Source organism: Acanthaster planci, linkage group LG12, assembly GCF_054643075.1.
Source record: "Acanthaster planci isolate LZ-2023a linkage group LG12, COTS_SCS, whole genome shotgun sequence".
Classification (NCBI taxonomy): Eukaryota; Metazoa; Echinodermata; class Asteroidea; order Valvatida; family Acanthasteridae; genus Acanthaster; species Acanthaster planci.
The window spans coordinates 8,295,565-8,318,612 of NC_141788.1; the positions used below are offsets into that span (position 1 = coordinate 8,295,565).

Genomic DNA, 23,048 nt, shown 5'->3' on the forward strand with positions numbered 1-23,048 from the left:
ATCATGTCAAAAAGGCGGGAAACTCACGTGGTGATGCAATAACTTTAACAGTTCAGACTTTCTGGTTACATTTCTACAATTAATTTATTGACCCGAATTTCCAAGAGTTAATAAACAATTCTTTTCTATGTAACAATATTTCACAATTATTACTACAGAATGCAACATCCGTTGCAAAGAAAAAAGAATGTACACAGAAAACCGCGCAAATGAACATCTCATGCATGGCTGCGACACAGCACTCGCTGGTTTCTTTCAAGATCCCAAGTACAACAAGATCCGTCCAGCCGAGCCCCAAGCGTCTATCTAGCGTATTGCTATTAAAAGAGCACACGCAAAAAGTCGGTTTACCAGCCAGAAATACGACATGTTTGTGCATTTGGCTGGTACTCAGTTCAGTACTACTACTTCCGGGGGCGGCCCTACCGACTTTTTGGCGCCATATTGCAAGAGCAGCCTGCTGTACATAAATAACCGCCATGGCTGGCACGTTTCAAGCCACTCTTAGCCCTCTGCAAAGAGGAAAGGCGTCGTGCGGTGTGTTAATGATGATACACCGCAACACGCAGTATGGTTAAAACCACTGTGAGTTACTTTCTTTCCTTGCGCCAGCCGCCCTAGTTTTGCCAACCCGCACGTGGCGGGCCGCGGACTGTGTACCGCGGTGGCAAAAAGTGCGGCTATGGGTACGCAAAAGAAAGGTCAATGCCATGGCTCTACAATGTATTTTCATCCACAAGTTGCTACGGTAAACCAAATACGATGCGGGACTACGATGGGCCTAATGAACTACTTACACCAGCAGCAAACACCACAGTAAAGAGTAAGTATCACGAAATGGCATCTCGGCTGACCCGTTTTCCCAGCAACTCTTCAGTATTCTAACAGTACATGTAACGTTAAATTCTGACCACTGTCAACTGCTATTCACTATGGTACTAAGAATAACACTAAAAACCCAAACAGATTTGGCTCAATAGTCAAACTACAAACGGCTATTGAAAAGTCATCTCGAACATGGCAATTCTGGGTGAGACTGTGTTTCTGTTTACAAATAAAGACAGTCTCTATTGTGACTCAATTCCCACAGATTTGTGAGATCTGCTTTAACACTAATACCATCATTTGGCTAGGATTTGGATTCGAATTAGAGAGGTTTTCAGAACATTACAACACAATGTACCAAAATAGTTACCTATGAAGAAAAAATGTCTACCAGGGCTGATTGGTAGAACTAATCCTTGTAAACACTGCATTTTGGGGAAGCTTCAACGAATATGAAGTCAAGCCAGGGTTTAGGATTGGCATACCGGCTGTACAGTCTGAAAAGTATGCACCAAAAGGCGGGTTTACTGCCGTCGACCAAACGTGCCTCGAGTTTCTACCAAGTTGCTGGCAAGCTGCTTTTATATGTATGCAGAAGACACTTCAAGTATTTTTTCTGGCTGATCTCAAAACCAGTGAGGTAATGGATTGTTTTGATTTTTCCAGTTTGATTGACAACTCAATCTTTGGAAGTGAACGATCTGCTTGCATAGGTTACAGTTGTTTACAATATTAAGTATTTTTTCTTAATTTTTTTTGGCACCAAAGGTGACCTGCCCGAGTTTGAAAGACATTGACTTTCTAGTCTTAGAGAGGATGAACCCAAAACTTTTTTTGGAAAAACATCATAATTCTGGCAGTTTCTCTTGATTATTTTGCCGATCGGTGTCAATCCTAGCCCGTGGCATAATTTCACCTGCTAAGCCACTTGGTGGCTGGTACAGGTAAACAAAGGAATTAGTTATCTTGTAATTAATTACTGTTCAAGTCATTTTAATTAATTTACTTTATGACTGGAAACGGTCAGATGTGACAAAACCAAAAATGGCCACCTTAACAGGCACAAAATCCTGTACACAAAATAAGTCAGCCTAAAGTCTAGTTACTAAAGCAACGACAACAATATACAGATTTATATAATCAGGCTTAGAAATTAGGGGAAAATAACTGTTCAAGTCTATAGCCTCTGTGGCTTTTGGTAGTGTTCAGTGATAGTATTTCATATTTTTTCATATAAACAAATAGCACCACATTGCAAATTAGGCCATTACAAATGCAGCATTTCAGGACAATATTAAAAATGTTTACAAGTTCCACAGTTTCAAATCCTTACGAAATTTGAAGTATTTTTGAGTATCTACCGGAAAAAGGGCTACAAGTTTACAAAATGAGACAGGTCTCTGCTTTAACAAAATTTTAAAATGTACATTCTCTGTGTGGGTTGAAGTTACACAATTGGCAAAAGTTGAAATGCAGAAATGTAAGTCGCACTGAAGTATTAATATAATTTTCACTGGTTTGGGGAAAAATTAAACTTTTGTACTGGCAAAATAGCCAAGTATATTCAATTGGGAGCTTCACATCAAAGACTGCAGCTTTTGTCTGGATGCAACCTTCCGCTTTCACTGCCTGTTCCTGTTTGCATTTTCATGTAGAATTCAGTAATGTCTTCTGTGGGATTTTCTATAGGATTCATCTGATCAATCTTGGTTTGAGTCAAACTCAGGAAGTGAACAAGTAAACTGATTGGACCTGCCCTACAACAGTATGTCCAATAACCTGGCTTGTTACAGCTGGACAGGACATGCGCTACTCTGGAAGCAGCTACCCAATGGCGTTGGGTTTTTGATGGCACCTCCAACAATTTCTCTCAATGGTCACTACGAACATAAAATTTGGTGAGGGAAACCCAGAAAGTGGACACGCTAGTTTTTGCTCTGGTTTTCCAACGATACAGTGTCCACATAGTAAATGCGTCATTAAGATAAGATATGACAAAATCCTCCAAACCTGAGAGATATTTCTGAATTAAACATGCAAATGCATGAAATTAATGACGGAACAAACTTTCACTGACTGAACCCAAAGCTCAGGAAGAGGGCAAAGAAAGTGTTATTAAATGCTGGCCAAAGACCAGACACTGCCAACTAAATTTCTTCATTGCCATGCACAATTTTGACCTAAACTAGTTAAGCCTGATCACAAGGTGATTAAATACCACACAAAAAGCCTCCACCTTTCCCAAAAACTACCTTGTGGCTGAACCGCTACATGTATCTTTCATAACATTCAACACCAACTTTCCAGAAAACAACAATGGCAATGCCAATTTTGCCCATTTTTTTTTTCATGCAAGAAACTTGACCTATGACATCTGACCTCAATCTAATTAATATTCAAACCCCACATGCAGATTGCGGAATAACTAGTACTGAATAACAATCTGGGAAAAAATCTCCTCTACCATAACTTTGTTTCATGAAGGAAGTCTTTTAAGAGCTATGTTTCTTCAAGTCAAACCACATCCCTTGAAATAGGAACATTAGATTCAATTACATTTCTAAAACTTCAAAACGGCTCACTCTATCCACACTTTCACATTTCCATTTGACATCATAGGACCAGACGAAGGATTAATATTGAAATTCATACAAAAATGCAGCAAGAACCAAAATTTGGTTTCAAAGTGTAAAATGGCGTCTGATTTCACTGCAAAATGAAAATTAAAAAACAAAATCGAAGAAAGTACGACAGAAGATAACACTCTTGAAATTGGAAAACAACAGAAAAGGAACCCTAATGCCATGAGAAATTTGCCCTGTGCACTGCACTCACAAAATCTAAAACTAGTACAAATTCGAACGTGGATCCATCTTGTAAGTCCAACTTGAATTGTTGACTTTTTCCAATAATACAAAAAATAGCATTCAATTGTTAAACTAGGATACAAGATCAATAAATACATCTTAATACAGTATAATCTTCATACACAGCTATTCAAATCTAACATTATTTTGGTCCCTTTGAACATTTCTATTAATTATCAATATCACAAAATTGCATTACACTGGGCAAGCCTATACAAGAAGTAGTGTATTAAAGTCTCCACTGTAAGCACCACATCAGAGACAGCATTTTAACACGTGCAGCATGTAATCAAAAATGAGGGAATCTGACACAAAACAGATCTACCAAAAAAAAAAGGCATTTGTTAAATTTTCACTAACTTAAACTAAGCAGATCAACTACTTGTGTACAAAAAAGAACACATAAGGATGCCAAAGCATGAAATATACCACAATTGAGAGCGAGAACCTTATATCACCTGAAAATAAAACTGTCTAGGGATGGTGGCAAAAACAACTTCTGAAATGGCATTCTGATGCAGGGTGCCAAGACAATTCAGATCCTCTTCATAAGTTTTTCTGCAACCCATGCAAGCATTTCGGCTTGTTCTGAAGTTGTCAGATTTCATAATTCCACTTTTGTTTGGAACTATTGTGCTTTCCTGGACAGCACATTTAAGCTTTGCTTCAACAGAACGCAAAGACCACTAAGTGAGTGACTATCCACTAAATTTCACATTGATTCCAGGAAAAAAAAATACGCTTTTCTACACTTTACAATTCCAACACTGCATCTGTATGTGAAAGATTTCATTCTTCCGCATTCATAGTTGGAAACAATGAAATTAGTTCTCCTTAATTTCAAGGTGTCCTCGGTAATCATTATAATTAATCTACATTCCTATATATTCATTCTGTTCACAAAAATATCTCATATCTTTTAGAATTAGAAGTTCTCTTTGAAACCCCTGAACTAAGAGTAAACTACAAACGTTGCCTGGCAGTGATTTTGTTGCTTTCACTAAAATATGCCTAGTGCATGTGACTACTGGGAAGGAACAGAAGCGGACATTCTAGTGTACGCTGTGCTGAGTCGTGGTATGCTTCTTCCGGGCACGATCTCCATATACACACAGCAGTACCGTCAAATGTGCGTGCATGTGTGTCTGAAGGCTTTCAACCCACCAAAAAAGGACCTGCATTCAGGATGCAAACAAGTCATGGTGTGCAAGGAAGCAACGCTCCCTTGGCTGGGCCCTTGGCCGATCAGAAGAACCAACACGACAAGTCCAAATGTCTTGAACTCCGTTTCAGACTGACAACATAAGCTGGGCACTCTCACTACTCTGACTTCCCAGAATGCATCACTCCACAATGCACTAATCTTTACTACATACAGTGATTAATCTGTGTCTAAGACAACACGACTGAAAAATATACCCTCACTATTTACTTAATATATTTATCTACTTCAGTTTGTAGTATCCCTTCTGATGACACTCCCTTGTGGAAAATAACCATATAGAGTATTTGGCAGTATCCTTTGTATAATACTATGTGTATGTCTTTTATTAGTGCATACCTACATTTCGGCTATAAAAAGTTTTCTATGGAAGTATTAAATGCGCTTGTGCATTTCTTTTTCTGTTTTTTTTTTCTCAAATTTTATCACACATCAAAAGCTGAGTGTAGTTGGGTTCCCTGGTTGTCAACGGCAACCAGACAGTGCATAAATGGTGAAGTTATAAAGAGGAGATGCTTTACTGACCAACCAGGTTGTGAGGCTGCGTACTGTGAGCCACTGGTAGCTGCTCCATTCTCTTCAAGGCGGTGCTGCAAAGCTGGCTCTGATGGATCCTTTCATCAAACACTTGCTTCTTTGGAGAAACAATCCAAGCTTGCTCTTTTGAAACCTGGGAAAAGTTATCAGTGGTAATCAGTACTCTGCATATATTCAAATCTGACACATATGCAACCATAGCAGCAAAGAGGCACTTGTACACCCTTCAACCCTGGGTCACTCAACACTTAGCTGGGATCCTTTTTTAATCTCAGATCCTCCAAAATCTACTACTTTGCAGGAACAAGTTGCAAGTCTTTTGTTCAATAATACTGTAGGGGCATCAAAACCCATGTACATGGATAGTGAAGGGGCTCTACATTCCTGAATCCTGGAAAATCTTCTAAAACCAACTGACTGAGTTTAAAGGCAATCTAAGCCTGTTGATATCACAAATGTTCCATCAGCCATCATTATGGTTTGGCAGACCCAAAAAAATAAAGGACGACTCGCATATAAATCAAAACACAGATTATAAAAATGACGCCTTGAATTACTGTCTCTGTACCCAACATTTAAGTTAAAGTGATAAACTGAGGTTTTCAAATAGCAAACACTTGACTACTAAAGCTAAACATCTCTCTTTTGAGACTCATTCTTTGTTGCATTTTGGTGTACATGGTTGTGACATGACATTGTACACTGACCTGTTCGCCTATCTGGGTGTGCTGCCATACTGCATGATGTAACCAGCCGTGGCATTGGGCGTGGTGAATCCTGACAGGTTAGCCTGTGGGTGGGGGTGGGGGTAGGAGGAGTGGAGGTACGTCGGCATTCCCATCTCTGGCCTTGTGGGGATGGTGTAGGGTGACAGCATGGGAAAGCCCGGTGACATGGCCATGCCTGGCCGCATGCTGCTGATCCGAGGGGGCAAGGGTCTTCCAGGAGGCGGGGGAGGAGGATTGGGGTCCTCACTCCTCGGGGGTGGAGGCGGGGGTGGGGGAGGCTGCTCTGTTGGCGAGGCCAAGGGAGGTGTGGTGCCCTGCGACATCACCCGGTTCTGGTGGGTGGGGCTCGGGTAGGGTGACCGGAAGTGGTTTGGGGAGGTCGGTGAGGGGGTGTGGTGGTTGTAGTTGGACCGCGGCGACTGCAGGGGTACACCGACGCCCCGATTTGGAAGACTTTGGGCATGATTGTACGAGGCAGCCGGTGCACTGTGCGGCACTGTTGGGCCAGTTTTGGGCAGCGAGTTGCTGTAATGCGGGTTATTGGAAAAAAGCGAGGCATTGTTGAGGTAACTGGCGGTCGCGTTTGCCTGACTGAAGGATTTGGCTGAGGCATCCTTTGCCTTGTACACTCCTATGTGCTTTGCCTTGGGTGCTGCATTGGCATCTCCAGTACTCTTGAACTGTCCAGTAGATCCTTGGGTGGGTCCGTTTCTCTGATGCTGTGATTTGAGTTCAATGTATGGTGTGTTGACCCCTGTCGGGTAACTACCTCTGGTCTCCTGCTGGCTGCGCTGGTAGGAAGCACCAGTTGGTGATATACTGTCCGCAGCAGAGCGTCCATCCCAGCTGTTGGAGTACTGCTTGTTGCCCGTCTGGCCCTCCCCGACCAACCGCGGATGGGAGAGCTTCTGGCTGGAGGCAGACAGGCTGGTGTAACCGGGCTGCAGAACTGGTGCACAGCGGACTGAAGGATCGGTTGCATTTGAGACGGGCGTGTAGTGCGACAAGGCAGACAACTGGTGTTGATTTTGCTGGAGGCCGGCAGAAGACCTCGGGGCCACACTAGACTGCACACTGTTACAGGTGTCAGGATGGTGCAGTCGCCGCCACTTGTCCTCAGTCTGTTGGTAATCTTTTCCTCCAGCAGTTCCATCTGCTGATTTACCCTGTGCTTGACCCGACACATTAATCTTGGGGTCATTGGTTGGATTCAGTTGGTGCTGCTGCCACAGCTTGCCGAACTTCCGGCCTTCCTTCCGGGAGAACTTCTTGTGGAACTGGTCGGCCAGTGTGACCTCTGCAACGCTGTTTGCAACTGAGTTGGACACGCTTTTGGGATCAGCGACTGTAGTGATGGCAGCAAACGATCGGCTCCCAGTGGGTGAAGTCACGCCCATCTTGGTTGCCTGGACCTGCTTAGGAGGGACAGCTATGGACAGGCTTGGGCCCTGCTGTAACGTATTGGAAGGTAAACCATTCCTGATGACCTGATTCCCTGATCCTGTTGGCATACCCTGACCAGATATAAATTCAGCCAAACCCCCTGCCTGAGGCTGAGAAACTGCTGGCGATACATATGCTGTATTTTGGTTGTAGCTGGAGACCTGAATAGGACCAGAGCTACTCATCACACGGTTTGTAGTCGACGTCTGCAAAGACACCTGAGGCTGAGTAGATATGATGCCCGCCCCAAAGTTTTGCTGGGTCTTTGGTGGGTTGGGTGGAGTAGCTGACGAAGGCTGAGTGGTTCCATTTATCCCTGCCTGGTCAGAGAAACTGCTGGGTTTGTCTGGCTGGCAAGGAGGTTCTTCTTCTTTCTCATCGTCGACGTAACGGAGAGCCTCCTCATCTGCCATCCGTCTCCAGCCAGGCGTCCGTGGCTTCAGCAGCTCATGGACAGAGTCTGTCTCTTCCACATCCACATGGACATCGTCCTCGTCCTCCGATATAAGATGGTGCTCGGTCTCCCCAAACCGCACACCGTCTGCAGCATTTGGTAGTGATGGTTGCATATTGGCACCTTGGTTTGTGGTTGCAGCATTGTTCTGGTGGGGCACAACCCCATCGCCCTTCACTCCAACCTGGGACATCAGGGCGATCATGGGTGTGCCTCCTTTCTTAGGGCCCTCCTCCCGACTGAAGGAGACTGAGGGCCCCTTCTTGGGGTTCTTGTAGCCATCCAGGTTTCCCCCTTCTGGGCTGCCCACTTGAGGCAGTATATGAGGCGAACGTCCCCCGGCACCCAGGGGGCTCTTGGAGGCATCCCTCCGACCCTGGTTCTCGGGGCTGTTGCCGGCACTCTGGCGGCGGATTTGCTTGCTGCGGTCCAGCTCTGTCGAGGCAAAGGCTGCCAGGGCATCAAATCCGCTGCTGATTTTGGCCTGTAGCTTCTTTGTGTTAGGGGACTCCTTGACCTTTGGCCTGGCTGGCTCAGGGGAAACAGGCGAGGGCAGTCTGTCCACTTCTGCAAATAGGTCAAACAATTTTTTTTAATGAAAACTTTGTTGATTTTTTAGTTTTGGAAAAGTTTCAATACTACATCACATAACAAAGTGCAACAGTTTCTCCATTACATGATATGAACTGACGGAATTGAAATCCACAGAGCAAGTATTGCGAGTTAACGTTCAGTGACTTACCACTGCCCTGCTCCTTCATTGGGTCTGGAGTTCTACAAACCACCCTGACAGCAGACAATGCTGCTTTGGTCTCTGCAGAAGCTAGCTTGCACAATTTGCTGCAGAAAGGAAGCAAATGTACATTCAATAGTTCGTAACTTTTAAAAGTGAACTCCTGCTATGCACAAGGAATCTGACCTTAATAACCCTGAGCACTTTCAGTTAAAGCTTTACATCCATTGGTCGGCAATAAAAGGGAAAACAATTTTCAATCCAGGATCTGAACCCCTGGATCCATGAAAATACTTGATGTCCAACTCCAAACCTACACAATGTGTATTCGAATGCTTTGTCTCAAACTATTTCTTGTAAAGTCAAATGCAGACAACATGAAAATTCTACCAGGACATCCGGAGAGAAAAATAACAAGACTGTTTCCCAAATGATCTGATATGAACAATAAAAAACACAGCAGCCCCTGATAGACTGCCCTTATTCTTGATTACAACAGTAATGTGTCAAAGTCAACAACTGGTGCTACTTACTTCTTGAGGGCAGACCTAGATGTAGATTTCACTTTTCCTTTTTGTGCCTCCCGCCCGGTGGAGCGATCCAGGGAGGACATTTTACCCTCTGGGGAGGGAATTGCACTGATGCCCAGTGGCTGGTTGACGTTAGTCAGCATGGTGAGGATACTGTCCTGCGATTCCAGGCTCCCCTGGCGGACCACGGCACTCATCTTCGAAGGCAATGCGGTGTCCATGGCATTCGTTGCTGCCCGCTTGCGGCCCTTCCTAGACCGGACCGGCTGCGGGGGCTGGGTTAATATTGTAGTGGCTGTGGTTATGATTGGCGAGGGCTTTGCCGAAGGCTGGCTGGTGGACGGATCTGTGGATGGTTGTGGCTTCTCGGCCGCAGTGTCCAGCAAGAGGATGGAGTGGGCAGCTGGATTGGATGTGCCCTGGGATAGCGAGCTTGCATTGCTCTGCGAGGTAGTAACAGTTGCAGTACTGCTGACTGGGGTCTGGGTGCTACTGGGCTCACTTGGATAGAGGGTGACGTTTTGGGGACTGAGTGGAGGCTCCAGAGGAGTCATGCTAGCCTCCTTTATTTTGCTCACCTGGTTGGTGACCAAGACGTTGAAAAGGCCCCGGTGCTTAATGTCCAGAGGGCTGATTAGGGGCATCTGCGGTGTAGTTTGGGTTGTCAGAGGGGTCTGGACAGTTATGGGGGTCTGGGGGAGGGCTCTGACTAACCCGATAGAGGTGATGACCGAGGTGGCCATAGCATTAGAAGCAGGGGGAATGATTTGGGTTAGGTCAGGATGCGACACGTCCCGTGGGGGTTTCGGCCCCTTCAGCCCAATGCTTTGATTTACAGCTTCACCTTTGTTGAGCAGGGCACCTTCTTTTGCTGTCTCCAAGCCATTCATGGTCGTTCTTGACACAGGTATCTGCGTAGAGGTCATCATGCCACTGGCAGGCAGCGCCTGGAGCCCAGCCAAGATGGCAAAGCCTCCCTGAACCTTCTCCTTTCCACTTTTGCTCTTCTCTTTTGACTCCCCGTTTGGCGACAGTTCCTTTCCAGAGGCACTCTGGGCTGTGACAGGCTGCTTCCCCGCTGAGTCCTTGGCACTCAAGTCGTACCCGGACAGCCTGCGGTGAAGTGCTGCCTTCCCCGGCGACAGGTGTGTGTAGTCATGCATGCCAGCAGCAAGAGCAGCCGACCGCGGCGACAGATTGGGAGGCAAGCCTTTGGTGACCAGGGCTGTTGGCGAAGGACTGTTGGAGCTGATTCCCTTAGATCGGGCAGGACTCAGAGAATTATTTCTACGGTGCTCCAAGCTTCCATTGACAAGACCTGTGGGAGCGCATACATAAAAATGAATTCCATATTCCTTTAGAAAAACAATCCAGATATGTGAAAGTATTATCAAAACTCATCAAAAGAAGCTATATTTTCACACTCCCAAGACTACTGTAGGTAAGTTCATGCTCAACAGTAGGCATTTCAGACTTGTGCTTTTTCCTCAATGTCTTGAGTCTGCATCTGCTTCTGTCAATTTCCACAACAAGAGCTCGGGGTGAGTTAAGCTCAAGTCCGAGTTGCAAGTCTCAAGTTCTGAAACCTACCCACTGGGCTTCCTGAGCTGCGCTTAGCAGAGCGCTTCACCTGACTGGCCAGATGATCGTCACCTGGCGCCGACGACATCTTCTCCAGTTTATGGACCTGAAAAAGATAAAAAGTGGATAAAGGACATATGCAGTTGATAATACAACATCAAACTTCAAGTAATGCTACATGGCCAATTCCACGGAGTTGTTGGACAAGGGAATCGACCAAGCAATGAAAATATTAGTTAATGTCATCAAGGTTTTCTGCTTGTAATTAACTGGGCACAGGTGGTATGTACATGTAATAGCTGAATGGTGGACTGCTATAAAATCCCTACACTTGTGTCAAGTCAAGACAAAATTTTGGAAGAGTGAATGGAAAGAAAGTCAAAAATCTCCAGGCATGTAGCCTTTCCCTCCCCTGTAGCCTTTGACCCCCACCTCCCTAATTACTCACAGGTGGTCGATATGAATAGCTTACGGCTTTAGACGGAGATCAAACTGTGATATGTGTTTCACCATGCCCAACCTAAGCTACCCCGAGTTGGTGATGATGATGATGGCAGAGTGACCCTGAGGTACTGATTGGGCAATTGTGAGGTACTCCACTTTTGACACTTGAGTTTATCTTACCTCGGACTCCAGCTTCTCCAGCTCCTTGCGTAGATGCTTCTGCTGATTATACTCCTGGATGATCTGTTCCGTTATCAGCGATGTCGGATTGGAGTGGTTCAGGACATCCTGCTGGCTCTCACGCACCTATGATGAAAGTTACCCACAAAAAAAGTATTGTGAGACATAAGGGTTTGCGGAGGCTGTTTAACAACCTTGGTAACGTGAACCTTAGATGGTCGCTGTCTGTACGTCATTCCTCCTTACCAGTTTCTCGTTGGCGTCCTCGATGGATTGGATCTGGTGCTGTAGTGCCTCACATTGCAGCTGCAGCTCCCTGTGCTTGCCGACAATTTCTTTGGACTTCTCCACCAGCTCCGACGGTGTCTTGGCTTCAATGCCAAGCTGTGAGCGAGGGAAAACAAAATTCAAAATTCAGGTCAACTGCACTCAACTCAAGGCTGAACCTGGGGCTCCATGCTTTAACAAGACAGGAAGCCGTATTATCGAGTACTGATTATTATTTACCAAGTGTGTAATCTCTCTGTTTCTCACCAATGAGGGGGTACTTGTGCACAGCAGGGATTGTGACTACATACCTCGTCCAGTCGTATATTCAGCAGCTTCATGCTGTCCTGCCGAAGATGGTCAATCTGCCTTTCCAGTTGCTCCTGTCTGGCCCCAAGTTGGTCTTTCCGTGCCTGGAAATGCAAGAATAACATCACTGTGATGTTTGTGTGCAGGTGCAATGCTTCATCGATGCAGTGATTGTGACAATACTAGACTGGCACATCAGAGCATCGTTAAACAAAAACTTCACAAGCCAGAGTTTTTGGTGTGGAGTCCAAATTGCTGGAAAAAGCATCTTGTATTGTAAGACAGATTACCAACCTATGAAAATCAAGAACAGATAAGCAGCTGTCAAAAATTGCAAAAGAATTAAGCACTGACTAGTTGGAGAAGGGTAAAAACAAAATGCAAAAACAAGCACGGACCCTTGACCTTTGACCCATGACATACCCTTTCTTGATCCAGCTGTACATGTAAAAGCCTTAGATAGTCAGGACTCCTCATGTAGGTGACAAAATCTAACATCTGGTGCTTGTAGGATTCTGAAATTGAAGTAGGATATATGACATTGGTTGGTGTACCTTGAACAGTATTTTGGTTTCAAAGCATGCTCAGCGCTGCATTATTCAATAGTCTTTCAAGCTCTGCGTAACAAGATCCAACTGGAGGAACTTTTTCCACAAGGTCAGCCAGCCTGCCAGTCCCAACAGGATCCAACAGTGACACTGTTCAGTGAGACTAACTATAAATGACTCAGAATTGGCAGTTGACTGCCCGGTTCAACAGGGCCCCACAGATCTGTAAACTTGTTTCACTTGGTCTGGTTTATCCACACTGTACTACATAGCTCTACAAATTTGGACCAGATCTCAACTTCATTCTTGGCTTGGTGCCAGTTGATAATTTTGTTGTACCAAACATTCCCTAGAGCTCAACTCACCTAATAATCTGTCCAGCGATTTCTCGACGTTGTGTTGCTGTTTCGTACTCAGTGTTGTCGGGCTCGTCTTCAGCTTTTTCTTGGACGTGACCATGCTGGGGAGGTTGAACTGTGCATTGTGGATTTGCCTCGAATCTGGTGAAAGAGAAAAAATAAGCAGACTGTCAATGGAGCTTGTTGTGGAGAAGCAAAACATAGTAAGGCGATATTTTGACATGTAAAGCAACAATGCCCTCATCAGTGTTGTAATAGAGACTTTCACAAGACTAGACACGACCTGTCAATAGACCAGTCACAAAACCAGAAAGACAACCAGACACAAGACCAGTCAATAGACCAGACACAAGACAAGTCACAAGAAAAGACACAAGACCAGACAGAAGACCAGCAAAAAGTAACAGGGAAACCAGAGACAACAGACAGAGCACACACTGTGAAATGTTGAGTGCACCAGTTATCTACAGAACCCCACTCACACAAGAAGGTCTGCCCTGCAAACATTCCTAACATATTTGACAAAGCAATGCTTTTCCTGCACGGCACCTGAATAGCCTGCGACTTCAGAATGGAGGCTTTGTGCTGGTCTTTTGAGGATTTGCAAACCAGAACACTGATCAGAGTGTTGAAGTTTTCTTCAGTTTGGGACGGATGGGTGTGCCTGGAAACGTAGGGCTGGCTGAGTCGAGGCACTGTTAGACCTCAGCTTAATTCCTTTCATGAAGGGGGGGTGAATGAGTCCAGGGCTAGCAGGATGCCGGTGGCTACCAACCTTTCTTGTCAGGCGGGGACTGGCTCAGCGACACGGTATGCTGGTGGAGAGCTTCCAGTCCTAAGACAGCCGACTGCTTCTTGGTGACGGTGTTTTCGTCTTGGTTCTTTGCCGTCTTGGGAGGGCGGCCTCTCTTGCGTTTTGTCTAAGCACAGGAAAAAAAAAATCAACAAAGTTAAGCTTCAAAATGTGGGGGAGTTTACGGTTGAAAGTTACAAAGATGCTGGCATATTTTACAGTCTGTGTAAGAGGTTGGGGCAAATTGTACCTCTTGTACTCGATTTGGTGTCTTCTTCCATTTCCGCCTCCGCTTGGATGGTTCTGAACTCTCTGAGGCCTGGCAAAAGGGAATAACCATAAAAATAAAACCAAATTTCAAAATGTGGAGTTTCTTTGTGTATTTTCCCTGGAACCCCAGCAGTGACCTGTTGAAGTCAATGCAGGTCTCAAACATTACACATACAGAACCTTACAATCGTTTACTGTTCAAGTACAAAAGTCTGCCCTTTTTTAGCAAAAAAGCTAAGTTAGGCAGAAAACCCAAGAGTATACAGTGCCGCTCCCGCACACTTTAACTAAATAACTTGTGGGGTGAATTTCACAAAGCTGCTACCCTCAGAAATTTCTCAAGCACAAAATATGTTTACTTAGCAAATACTGGCTACCAACCAAATACTCATTGTATGTTTGTTATTTGTGATTGGCACTCTGCCTACTTTCACTTGGCATGTTACCCGACTAACCAAGGTTTTTGGGAAGCTGTAATGATTAAGGTACAGATCTCGACTATTCTGCACCTTGTCCGAGTTCTTGTCCACATTCTCCTTGCTGCTGTCCTTGGTGATCCACTCTGTCCACTTGCGCCTCGTTGTGGGGCCGACGACCGTTGACTCGCTGTCACTGGAGTTGCGGCTGAAATCAAGGTTCCTGCTGGCGTTGTACTCCTGCCCGCGGCGGTTACGGTTCTTCCAGTTTTGGTATTCCTCTTCCTAACAGACGGCATGATGGAATATGGTAATCAGTTTTTTGGTAAGATCCATATGCAGCGCAGTAACTTCCTTCATGAAGGGGCAAAGCAATTTCTCCTTCATATGGACACTTGTCTACGGAAACGTTTCAATAGGCATCAAGGCCATTGCATTTGTTATCTCTATGAAGTACCTGCCTGTGAATGGCAAGGTACAAATAAGGCAATGGGTGTGTTGCTGTGCCATGCAAATCCTTCTTTCCATCTACTAGAGCACAGTACATGCAGAAGCATTTGCTTCAAGTGGAATGCACCGCATATCATTCAGTGTTTAGAGGAAAGCACAGACATTCGCTTTATTGTCACAGAAAGTCTACTCAGCTCAGAACCCAACTTTCTCTCTATGTAATCTTTGACTTGAATGACGTTATGTGTTTCCCCGACAGGTGAATGCCACATGCTGTGAATTCTAGGCCAGCCTACATGCACCAAAGCAAATTTAGTTTTTTCCAAAAAAAAAAAAAAAAAAGGTGAAAAAGTCACTCACCCTGAGTTTAGGATCTTTTAAGCGCTGGAAATACTTCTCAAGCTGCAAACAAACAAACAAAAAATGTAGCACCGAGAACCAAAAATTAGTGACGAGCAGTGTTGCAAAACATAGAGGCAAAGATCCTCAGGAGACATGCGCTGTTTGCTATGCATTCCATTCATGACAGACTGGGCAAAATTTGTCCTTGAATTACTGATGAAAAGTGTTAGATTGTCTTTTCGCCCTTTGAATGTGCCGTCGGTTTTTATAGAGGCTGGTAGGTAAACTCACCAATGTTCTATCTATCGTATGGAGGTAGTAAGAGACTGGCTTGCCTGTCCAAGACACAGAGCCTTTCAGGGGGGAAAGCTCTACCACATGCATGATGCTGCCGATATCTGAAGAAAAAGAAAATGAACATTTCCAGTCTTGTGGGGTCATTTGACGCTCCGGCAAAAACAGTTCGGCCGAAGAGTTAAGAAATGCCTTCCCTGAATATAAGATAGCTGGCTGAAGTGTTCTGTACTTATGTGTTGGCCATCTTGAATTGAAAATGAGGGTAACTTTTTAATTTTGGAAGCTGAGAGTAAAAATAACGGCAACCAAATGAAAGTTCATTTCAACTTCATGCCAGATTTATATTTTGAACAATTCAAAATTTGTGATAAATTAGATCTATATGTTTTGAGCCACGTTAAAAAACCTGTAAATGAGGTTTGGAACCCTAAATAGTCTGGCACCATCCCACTTGTCAGATTACACTGAATATGATTGAGGGCGCACTGATTCAGGGAAAAAGATTTTTAAAATGGCTTTCCCTTGAATAGGGTCAGTTTGAGGGGACTTACCACTCAAATTCCTGTCAGTGATTCTGAAGTTGAGGGGACAGAATGCTTTAGACGAGACAATCTTAGCTCCCTCCTTCATGTTGGCAAACCGCTCCTTCAACTACACACACACACAAAAGAATTTTTTCTGTGACAATATCTTCCGTGCAAAAATAGCACATGCTCAAGTGACTAAGTTCTGGAAATCAACTTTTCGGGAGTTAGCCTCACATAACGGCAACTCTTGTAACTGCTGGATCAGACTCCAACAATTTACACATTTTGTGGGGTTACATCAGTCCTTAAAGTGTGTGCGTACATATTAAACAAGCCACAATCTTAACATCTAATGCCCATAGCTGGACAAAAATCTACTTTCTTAACACAGGATGAGGAGAATGGAATAAGTTTTATACCTTGTGGTCGACGGTCGGGCCAAATGCAAAGTTGTTGACAAATATAATGCTGGAAGAAAAGAAACAACAAACTTCATGATCTTGACAGACTGCATTTAAACAAAGGCGAAATTTTAGTGGTCTACATGTACGTAGCCTTTGATCAAGGTGCCGCGGCGAAATGGATAGTCACTCAAAAGCGAGGAGCTGGAGGAGACTAGTTTAAGCACCAAACCAACGCACGAAGAAAGACTACACGATGAACCACACGCCCCGAACTCCTTTGGAGTTCTGCCCCACGTCGCTTACGTTTTTCTATTTGCTACCGTTTCGGTAGTAGATACGATATATGCGAAGGCGTAAGTCTCCACCAATCAAAACGATCGCCTCTGTGGCTCATGTAATAAATTATTCATCATTACGTATTCAACACGGCGTCCTTTCCGGTAGTGGTGTAAGCTCTAGACGACAATCTCTTCCAGAATAGCCTCAAATATGCAGCACCGAAGCTTGGGATTCCGATTGACAAATTGAAACCACAGCAAATGTTGGCCGTGAAGGCTGTTCTGGACTGTCAAGATATATGGATATGGCAAGAGTTTCAAATACCAGGCCACACCGTTGTGCAAAGACTTCATGAACTTAAGTGGCCCAGACATATATACTCGGACTGCTTAGCCCCCCAAACACGACTGGTTCAGAGAAAGGTGAATATTTCATAAACATTAGCATATTGAATAATTCAGATAAACCACTGGAAACAAAGCTCCAAAGGTGCTTGCGGCAGCGCGTACAGTCCACGACAAACACAGATCGGCTACTGCATGCAGGGCTTGCATGCAGGGCTTGCATGCAGTTCCTCGTGTGGTCTTGACTATCCTTTTCGCCACAGGCACCTTGATCATAGGCTATGTCTACGTAGACTCCACGTGTGTTGTCATCCAAGCACCTCACATGTACCTAGTGTGGACTTGCGAACAAAAGATGCCCACACGATACAGGAAGGGAAGACATTCTGTGGACTTACCCACGTCCACAAGACATTTCCCCTTCTCTAAAAATGAGGTTTAGAAGCAGTTTGGAATTATTAAGGTCATCTGTCATAAAAGAACGAGGAACAGTCAAGGAAAATTTTTAAAATCCAGCTAAAAATCATGCTCACAGTTCAAGAAAAAAGAGCGATTTTCAGGAGTTTTCCCAACCGCACAAAACAAAGGAATGTCCACACGAGGTATGAAAGAACATGTTAACATTTGTGTATGGACCATGTGTTTTGGGTACTTTTACGAGTTCTAAGTCTTTTTTCAGGGAAGACCAGTGCCAGACAACGAGCGGGGGAGGAATACAGTGTCTCTGGGAAAGATTTCCCAGAAGTGGATGGCCAACCACATGTATTCTTAACAGTACAACAAAAAAGACACCAGGCATATTTTATTGGATGGCTAAGCCCGGCAGGCATAACAAATCGCTCAGATTACATGTGTAGGCAGTCCGTCTTTAGAAACTCCAGGAAGACAGGGGTGAAACGATAACACGGGGAACGGAAATCTACCAAAGAATCGAGATGGTCAGAATTCGCAAGGAAGCTGTGCAAATAACCAACACCAACCACCCTTCAAAAAAAAAATTAAAAAACACATTTTTCCCCCTCAAGCCACTTTGCAGTCTTAAAGCCCAAAGGATTCCAACTTAATTCAGAGCACTCTGCATGGACTAGCATATATTTCAGTTGTCCTGATTTAAAAGGACTGCAAATTTGCACATAGACAACATCAGAATAAAAAAATGAAGAACGGTGACGTCAAAGCGACCTTTTGCAATTCATGAAAATTCTCAGCAGGCAAGTCTCCCAAAACAGGAAAGATTTATTTCTAGCTGGGCCAGTTCTTAGGGGGAGGAGGTTGAAAAACACATCCAACCAATTGCATGACATCTCCAGAGATGTACTGCATTCAACAGAACGAGACAGAAATTTTTCAGCATGAAAAAAAATGCAGTGGCCTTTCTCTGAATAACTTGCTGACATTTAAATCAGCAAACACGTACCGGTGCGGGCCATCCTAAAAAAAATGACAGGGTAGTGAAATCTTTGAATACTGCACTCCCGAAGTAGAAACGCATTGTGATCCGACATGCTACAGAGAGTGAAGTCGTTCCCTTGTGCACCACCTACACAGACACAGATGTATTTCTTCCAGGTATGTGACCTTTCTTTTAAGAAGACGGTTTGGGGAAACTAGGTAAAAACCTTGATGACCCCCCCCTCTGAATTCTTCTCTTCCAACAAGGAGCCAATTTGACGGACCTCGGCTGATTTATGCTGAGCACATCAATTTCCTACTTGTTTTCAACTCTCTCAGCTCCTTGAAACTTGACCCAGAGCTGAAACAATGGTCTTCTGACCACTGCCCACATGGCAGCAGAAACTGGCATTTTAATACCGCAAAGCAAAAGTCTATCGATCTTGGGGGAAGAAATGGTCATTCTTCAGAGAATAACCCCAACCTTCAATCCTGCTGACTCCAACACATTCCAGCAACACCACAAAGCTAGCGTTTTTTTTGGTTACTCAGTAAACAGTGAGCACATGATCTATTTGCCCATGGCTTTCATTTCCTGACAGTTCTCGCAAACTCAAAAAAGGACCAAGACTAAGTCACGAAGAAGGAATTATTGACATTGATGTCAATAATGTTATTGATGTCTCGCGGCATCAGAGAAAGAAAGACATAAAGCACCTACTTGACACTTGTCTTACGTCAAGCAGGGAAAATCTGAAAACTCTGTTAGAGCCACAACTCAGTCAACTTAAGTCAATTTCTGTGATCAGTAGCTCTGTTAGACTCCCTCCCCCCAGGACTTACTTGGCATTGGCAATCTTCTCCTTCATCTCGACCGACAGGAAATCGCCCTTGTGCAGCTCGTAGGGACTGTACTCTTTGCCGTACCACTTCATCCAGCGCTCAAACTCTCTCATCATTATCTGTGCACAAAATCAATCCTGTACGCATAAACTCACAAAATCCTGGCTGTTTCCAATTGGCAGGGGAGAGGGGGGTGGGCGGGATGGGGTGAATTTCCTCCCCACCTGCCTGAACCATTACCTTGACAGTTAAAGAAATTCAAGCCTCGAGCTCCCTCTCTTAAATACTCACAACCACTGGTAGTGGTGCAAGTGGTTGAATTATTACTGATACTGGAAGTGCTCTAGCAAAAATAGCCACCAGGTTGGGGCAGACCCCTACTTTCTCCCAACAAACCTTCCTGAATCCTCCAAAATCTTTCACTTGGCACAACTTCTAAAGATCAAGCCCTGTGTGAATAGTCACAGTGGCTGGACTCTACCTTCCTACATTTGTAAATCCTGCAAAAACATCTGCAAGAAATCTCCCGGGGTGGATTTTAATGGATCTGGGAGGGTGGGACTAAAACGGGTTGACATAAGTGTACCTCTCCGTATGCGGCGGGGACATCTGCTTTCTCTATGCCATAGGTCACTTTGCACTTCGCTGATGCCGCTACCTGCAGAACCACCTGGCCCACACCTGAAGATCAAAAGACGCACAAATGGCATTCATTATTAATTGTGACAAAGAGTCACAGAAAGGTCAGCCTGTTATTGTCCATTCTGCCCTCTCAACCATGCCTAAAAATCTACATACATGCATACATAAGCACATTGGTGAATTTGACCAATCAGGGAAGGCTGCACTGTCAAGCTCCATGGCAACCAATATACATATACTCTCAGATCTTTGAAGGTGTTACAATGTGACTGGACTCAATTTAAGCATGATATGAAGTCAGGTAACTAGATTACCAAAGACTCCACAGCTCCTTGAACTGTGGAGTACTAGTACATATAACTTGGGCAGTGATAAATATTATGGAGGTACTTTAACAAGTTAACTGTCTATCACTTTGTATCACTTTGGGCATATTTTCATTCCTGGTTTAATTACGTGACAGAGACCAGAATGAGAATTTTCAGAGAAATACAATGCCTACATGTACCTCCTCTTCAGAAAAACAAGTGCTTTCAGAACCAGGAAGAATAGACCCCCTAAAACAGAACTTGAATATCTTTTTCACAGTGAAGGGGGTGTTTGAAGAGCAAACCTACCACTGCCAAGGTCAATGAAGGTGTCGTCTGGTGATATCTCCACATGTTCCAGCATCTGGGCCACAAGGTCAAAGGACGTCTCCCCATAGACCTGGATGTCAGTGGGACATCAAAATTATAAACAGCTCGCTTCAGTCTAGAGTGTAACCACATAATGGGCATGGTGGCCTTGCCCAACTGATACAGCAATTCTTGTCCAAATTCAACTTTAAATATCTCTAGTTGGCAACAACAAATTTTAAATCCCATCAGTAACAATGTGTTTCAGAACTTCTAGTTTATGACTCTAGTCAGGTTTTTTTGCACAGCCAATCAAAGTATTTTGTTCCATATACTGCAATGAAAAGCACTCCGTAACACCGAAACACCCACACAATCCGTTGCAGGCTGCGAGAACAAGCCTTGTGATTGGTCAGATTGTGCAAGATTTGTGACGTAACTAATGGGCCGTCCAAGTATGGCAATACTCCAGACTGCACTTGCATGGGCCGTGCCCATGTCCAAATTGAAATGCATTAGGCCATTTGAACAGAGCCCTACCCTTGAATTTCTAGTCCTGGGTGGAGGAGATTAGGGCTGTGGGCATGTAACCCAACTCCTTCCTTGCCCTAGGGGGGCTGTGGGGAAATTATCTGTACATCAGACATATGCATGGAAAACATACACTGTACCTTGATTGTACACTGGCCCTCCTGGCAGTACAGTACAGTGTACATTACAGGCAATAAAATTTTATTTTATGGCTGGTTCTTTATTTCACGACTTCTCTGGCCACACATATGTGCAAGCAGAGACAAGATGGCAATCAATAAAAACACATTCACCCCAACAATACCAACAAATGCAACTACATCAAACAGTGGACGAGTTATCTTGAAATCTGCTCTTCTAAGATCTGAAACAAATTCTTTGTACTAGTACATACAAGTATGTACATGTTGCTGGGCCTGCATACATGTAGGTGTAATGGAAGCACTAGTGGTGAATATTGGTGCATAAAAGTGTACAGTCTGGTTCACACACAGGGCACACATGTACTGTACATGTAGGTACATGTACGGTATGTGGCACAATGAAAAGGGCATGTCTGCAGTATATGTACATGTACTGTGTGCAAAATAATCCACTGGGGAGAAGGTTTTTGATTCATGCAGTGAAAGTCTCTGCATACTTTTCTGTGGCAATGGCAATACATGATGTTGACTTTGTTATTCCTAAAAACACTCTGTTTGATTCCATTCTTTGAGGAAAAAAAAATCTTTCAAAAGTACTTCATATACATGCACATCATAAAAACTCAGCTTTAGATAAATATGTAGAAATGTACTCATACATACATGTAGTTAAATGTTAAGATGAACTTGGCTGGTGCTAATCACATGAATTACTATATCCATTGTGCTGCTGATTGCTAAACTGGTCAGGGAATTTTTTTTTCACAAATCTCATGGAGGATATGTACGTGCACATGTGTACTGACTAAGACATTTTGATTAACAGTATAGGACAGGACAGCAGCATGCATGCCCACAAGACAAGTACATGCAGCTCGATGGCAGCGCTGTTACGCTTTCCAAAAATGCAGACCCTGACATGCAAATCTTACGGAGACATATTTACATGTAGGACACATGGGGTGGATTAGCATTTCGCCTGGGCATGTAAATGTTTCGCCAGGGTACCGGTACGGGTAGATTGCTGTCAAAATGGTGGAACACGTTAGTATAATCTGCCTGAGCATTGAGCAAAAAAAATGTAGTAATCTGCTGAGCAAAACAGTAATCTGCCAGGCGATATTAGTATTCTGCCAGGTAAAATAGTAGTCTGACAGGCGAAATAGTAATATGCCAGGCGATGTAGTAATCTGCCAGGTAAAATAGTAATCTGCCGGGCGAAATAGTAATCTGCTGGCCAAAATACTGGGCAACAACCAGTGACAACATTTTGTTGAGTCCTGTCCCATATACCTGTACACTTCCGTCTAAAGTGTTGACTGACAAGTTAAGTGACTACTAGTGCCTACATGTACATGTACGGTAGCCACAGTTAATCTCCTATGTCCCAGAGGGTCAGGGTTCAAGGCTCCACCAGAAATATGAAAACAAAATTTCTCAATCTTTCAAGGGCTTAACAGGACTAAGCTATGGCATATTCCAAGACATTAATGCCATTTTGCAGAGAAAAGTTTATGGTTCGACGAATAGGAAAACCCCCATAGCAACTACTCCAGACTGATAAGAATACAACCCGTAAAGTTGATATTTCACTTTCACATCAAAAGTGGCCCATCAAAAACAACCCTTGTATGATTTTGATTGCCGTGGCATTTTTCCCTCTGACAACAGGATCCCAGGACTGAGGACACCCTCGTTTCCCTAAAATTCCAGGACAACCTTCTTCTCCAG

General features: G+C 44.1%; 1 protein-coding gene across 3 annotated transcripts in view; it reads right to left on the minus strand.

The window, feature by feature from the left end:
• Positions 1–58: 58 nt before the first annotated feature.
• dot1l (DOT1 like histone lysine methyltransferase) overlaps positions 59–23,048 on the minus strand; it is a 31,889-nt gene continuing 8,899 nt past the window's right edge. For 2 of the 3 annotated variants that reach the window (XM_087144244.1, XM_087144243.1), the window contains exons 6-25: positions 20,644–20,734; positions 19,971–20,065; positions 19,385–19,503; positions 16,542–16,590; positions 16,147–16,246; positions 15,590–15,696; positions 15,317–15,358; positions 14,546–14,791; positions 14,071–14,139; positions 13,803–13,947; positions 13,034–13,168; positions 12,544–12,635; positions 12,123–12,224; positions 11,791–11,928; positions 11,545–11,670; positions 10,930–11,026; positions 9,343–10,657; positions 8,819–8,916; positions 6,159–8,643; positions 59–5,584 (exon numbers count right to left, since the gene is read on the minus strand). In XM_087144244.1, the coding sequence (XP_087000370.1) occupies positions 6,167–8,643; positions 8,819–8,916; positions 9,343–10,657; positions 10,930–11,026; positions 11,545–11,670; positions 11,791–11,928; positions 12,123–12,224; positions 12,544–12,635; positions 13,034–13,168; positions 13,803–13,947; positions 14,071–14,139; positions 14,546–14,791; positions 15,317–15,358; positions 15,590–15,696; positions 16,147–16,246; positions 16,542–16,590; positions 19,385–19,503; positions 19,971–20,065; positions 20,644–20,734 (5,643 nt within the window). In that variant the 3' untranslated portion in view covers positions 59–5,584; positions 6,159–6,166. The remainder of the gene's footprint in view (positions 5,585–6,158; positions 8,644–8,818; positions 8,917–9,342; positions 10,658–10,929; positions 11,027–11,544; positions 11,671–11,790; positions 11,929–12,122; positions 12,225–12,543; positions 12,636–13,033; positions 13,169–13,802; positions 13,948–14,070; positions 14,140–14,545; positions 14,792–15,316; positions 15,359–15,589; positions 15,697–16,146; positions 16,247–16,541; positions 16,591–19,384; positions 19,504–19,970; positions 20,066–20,643; positions 20,735–23,048) is intronic. The other variant, XM_087144245.1, reaches the window with a different exon arrangement.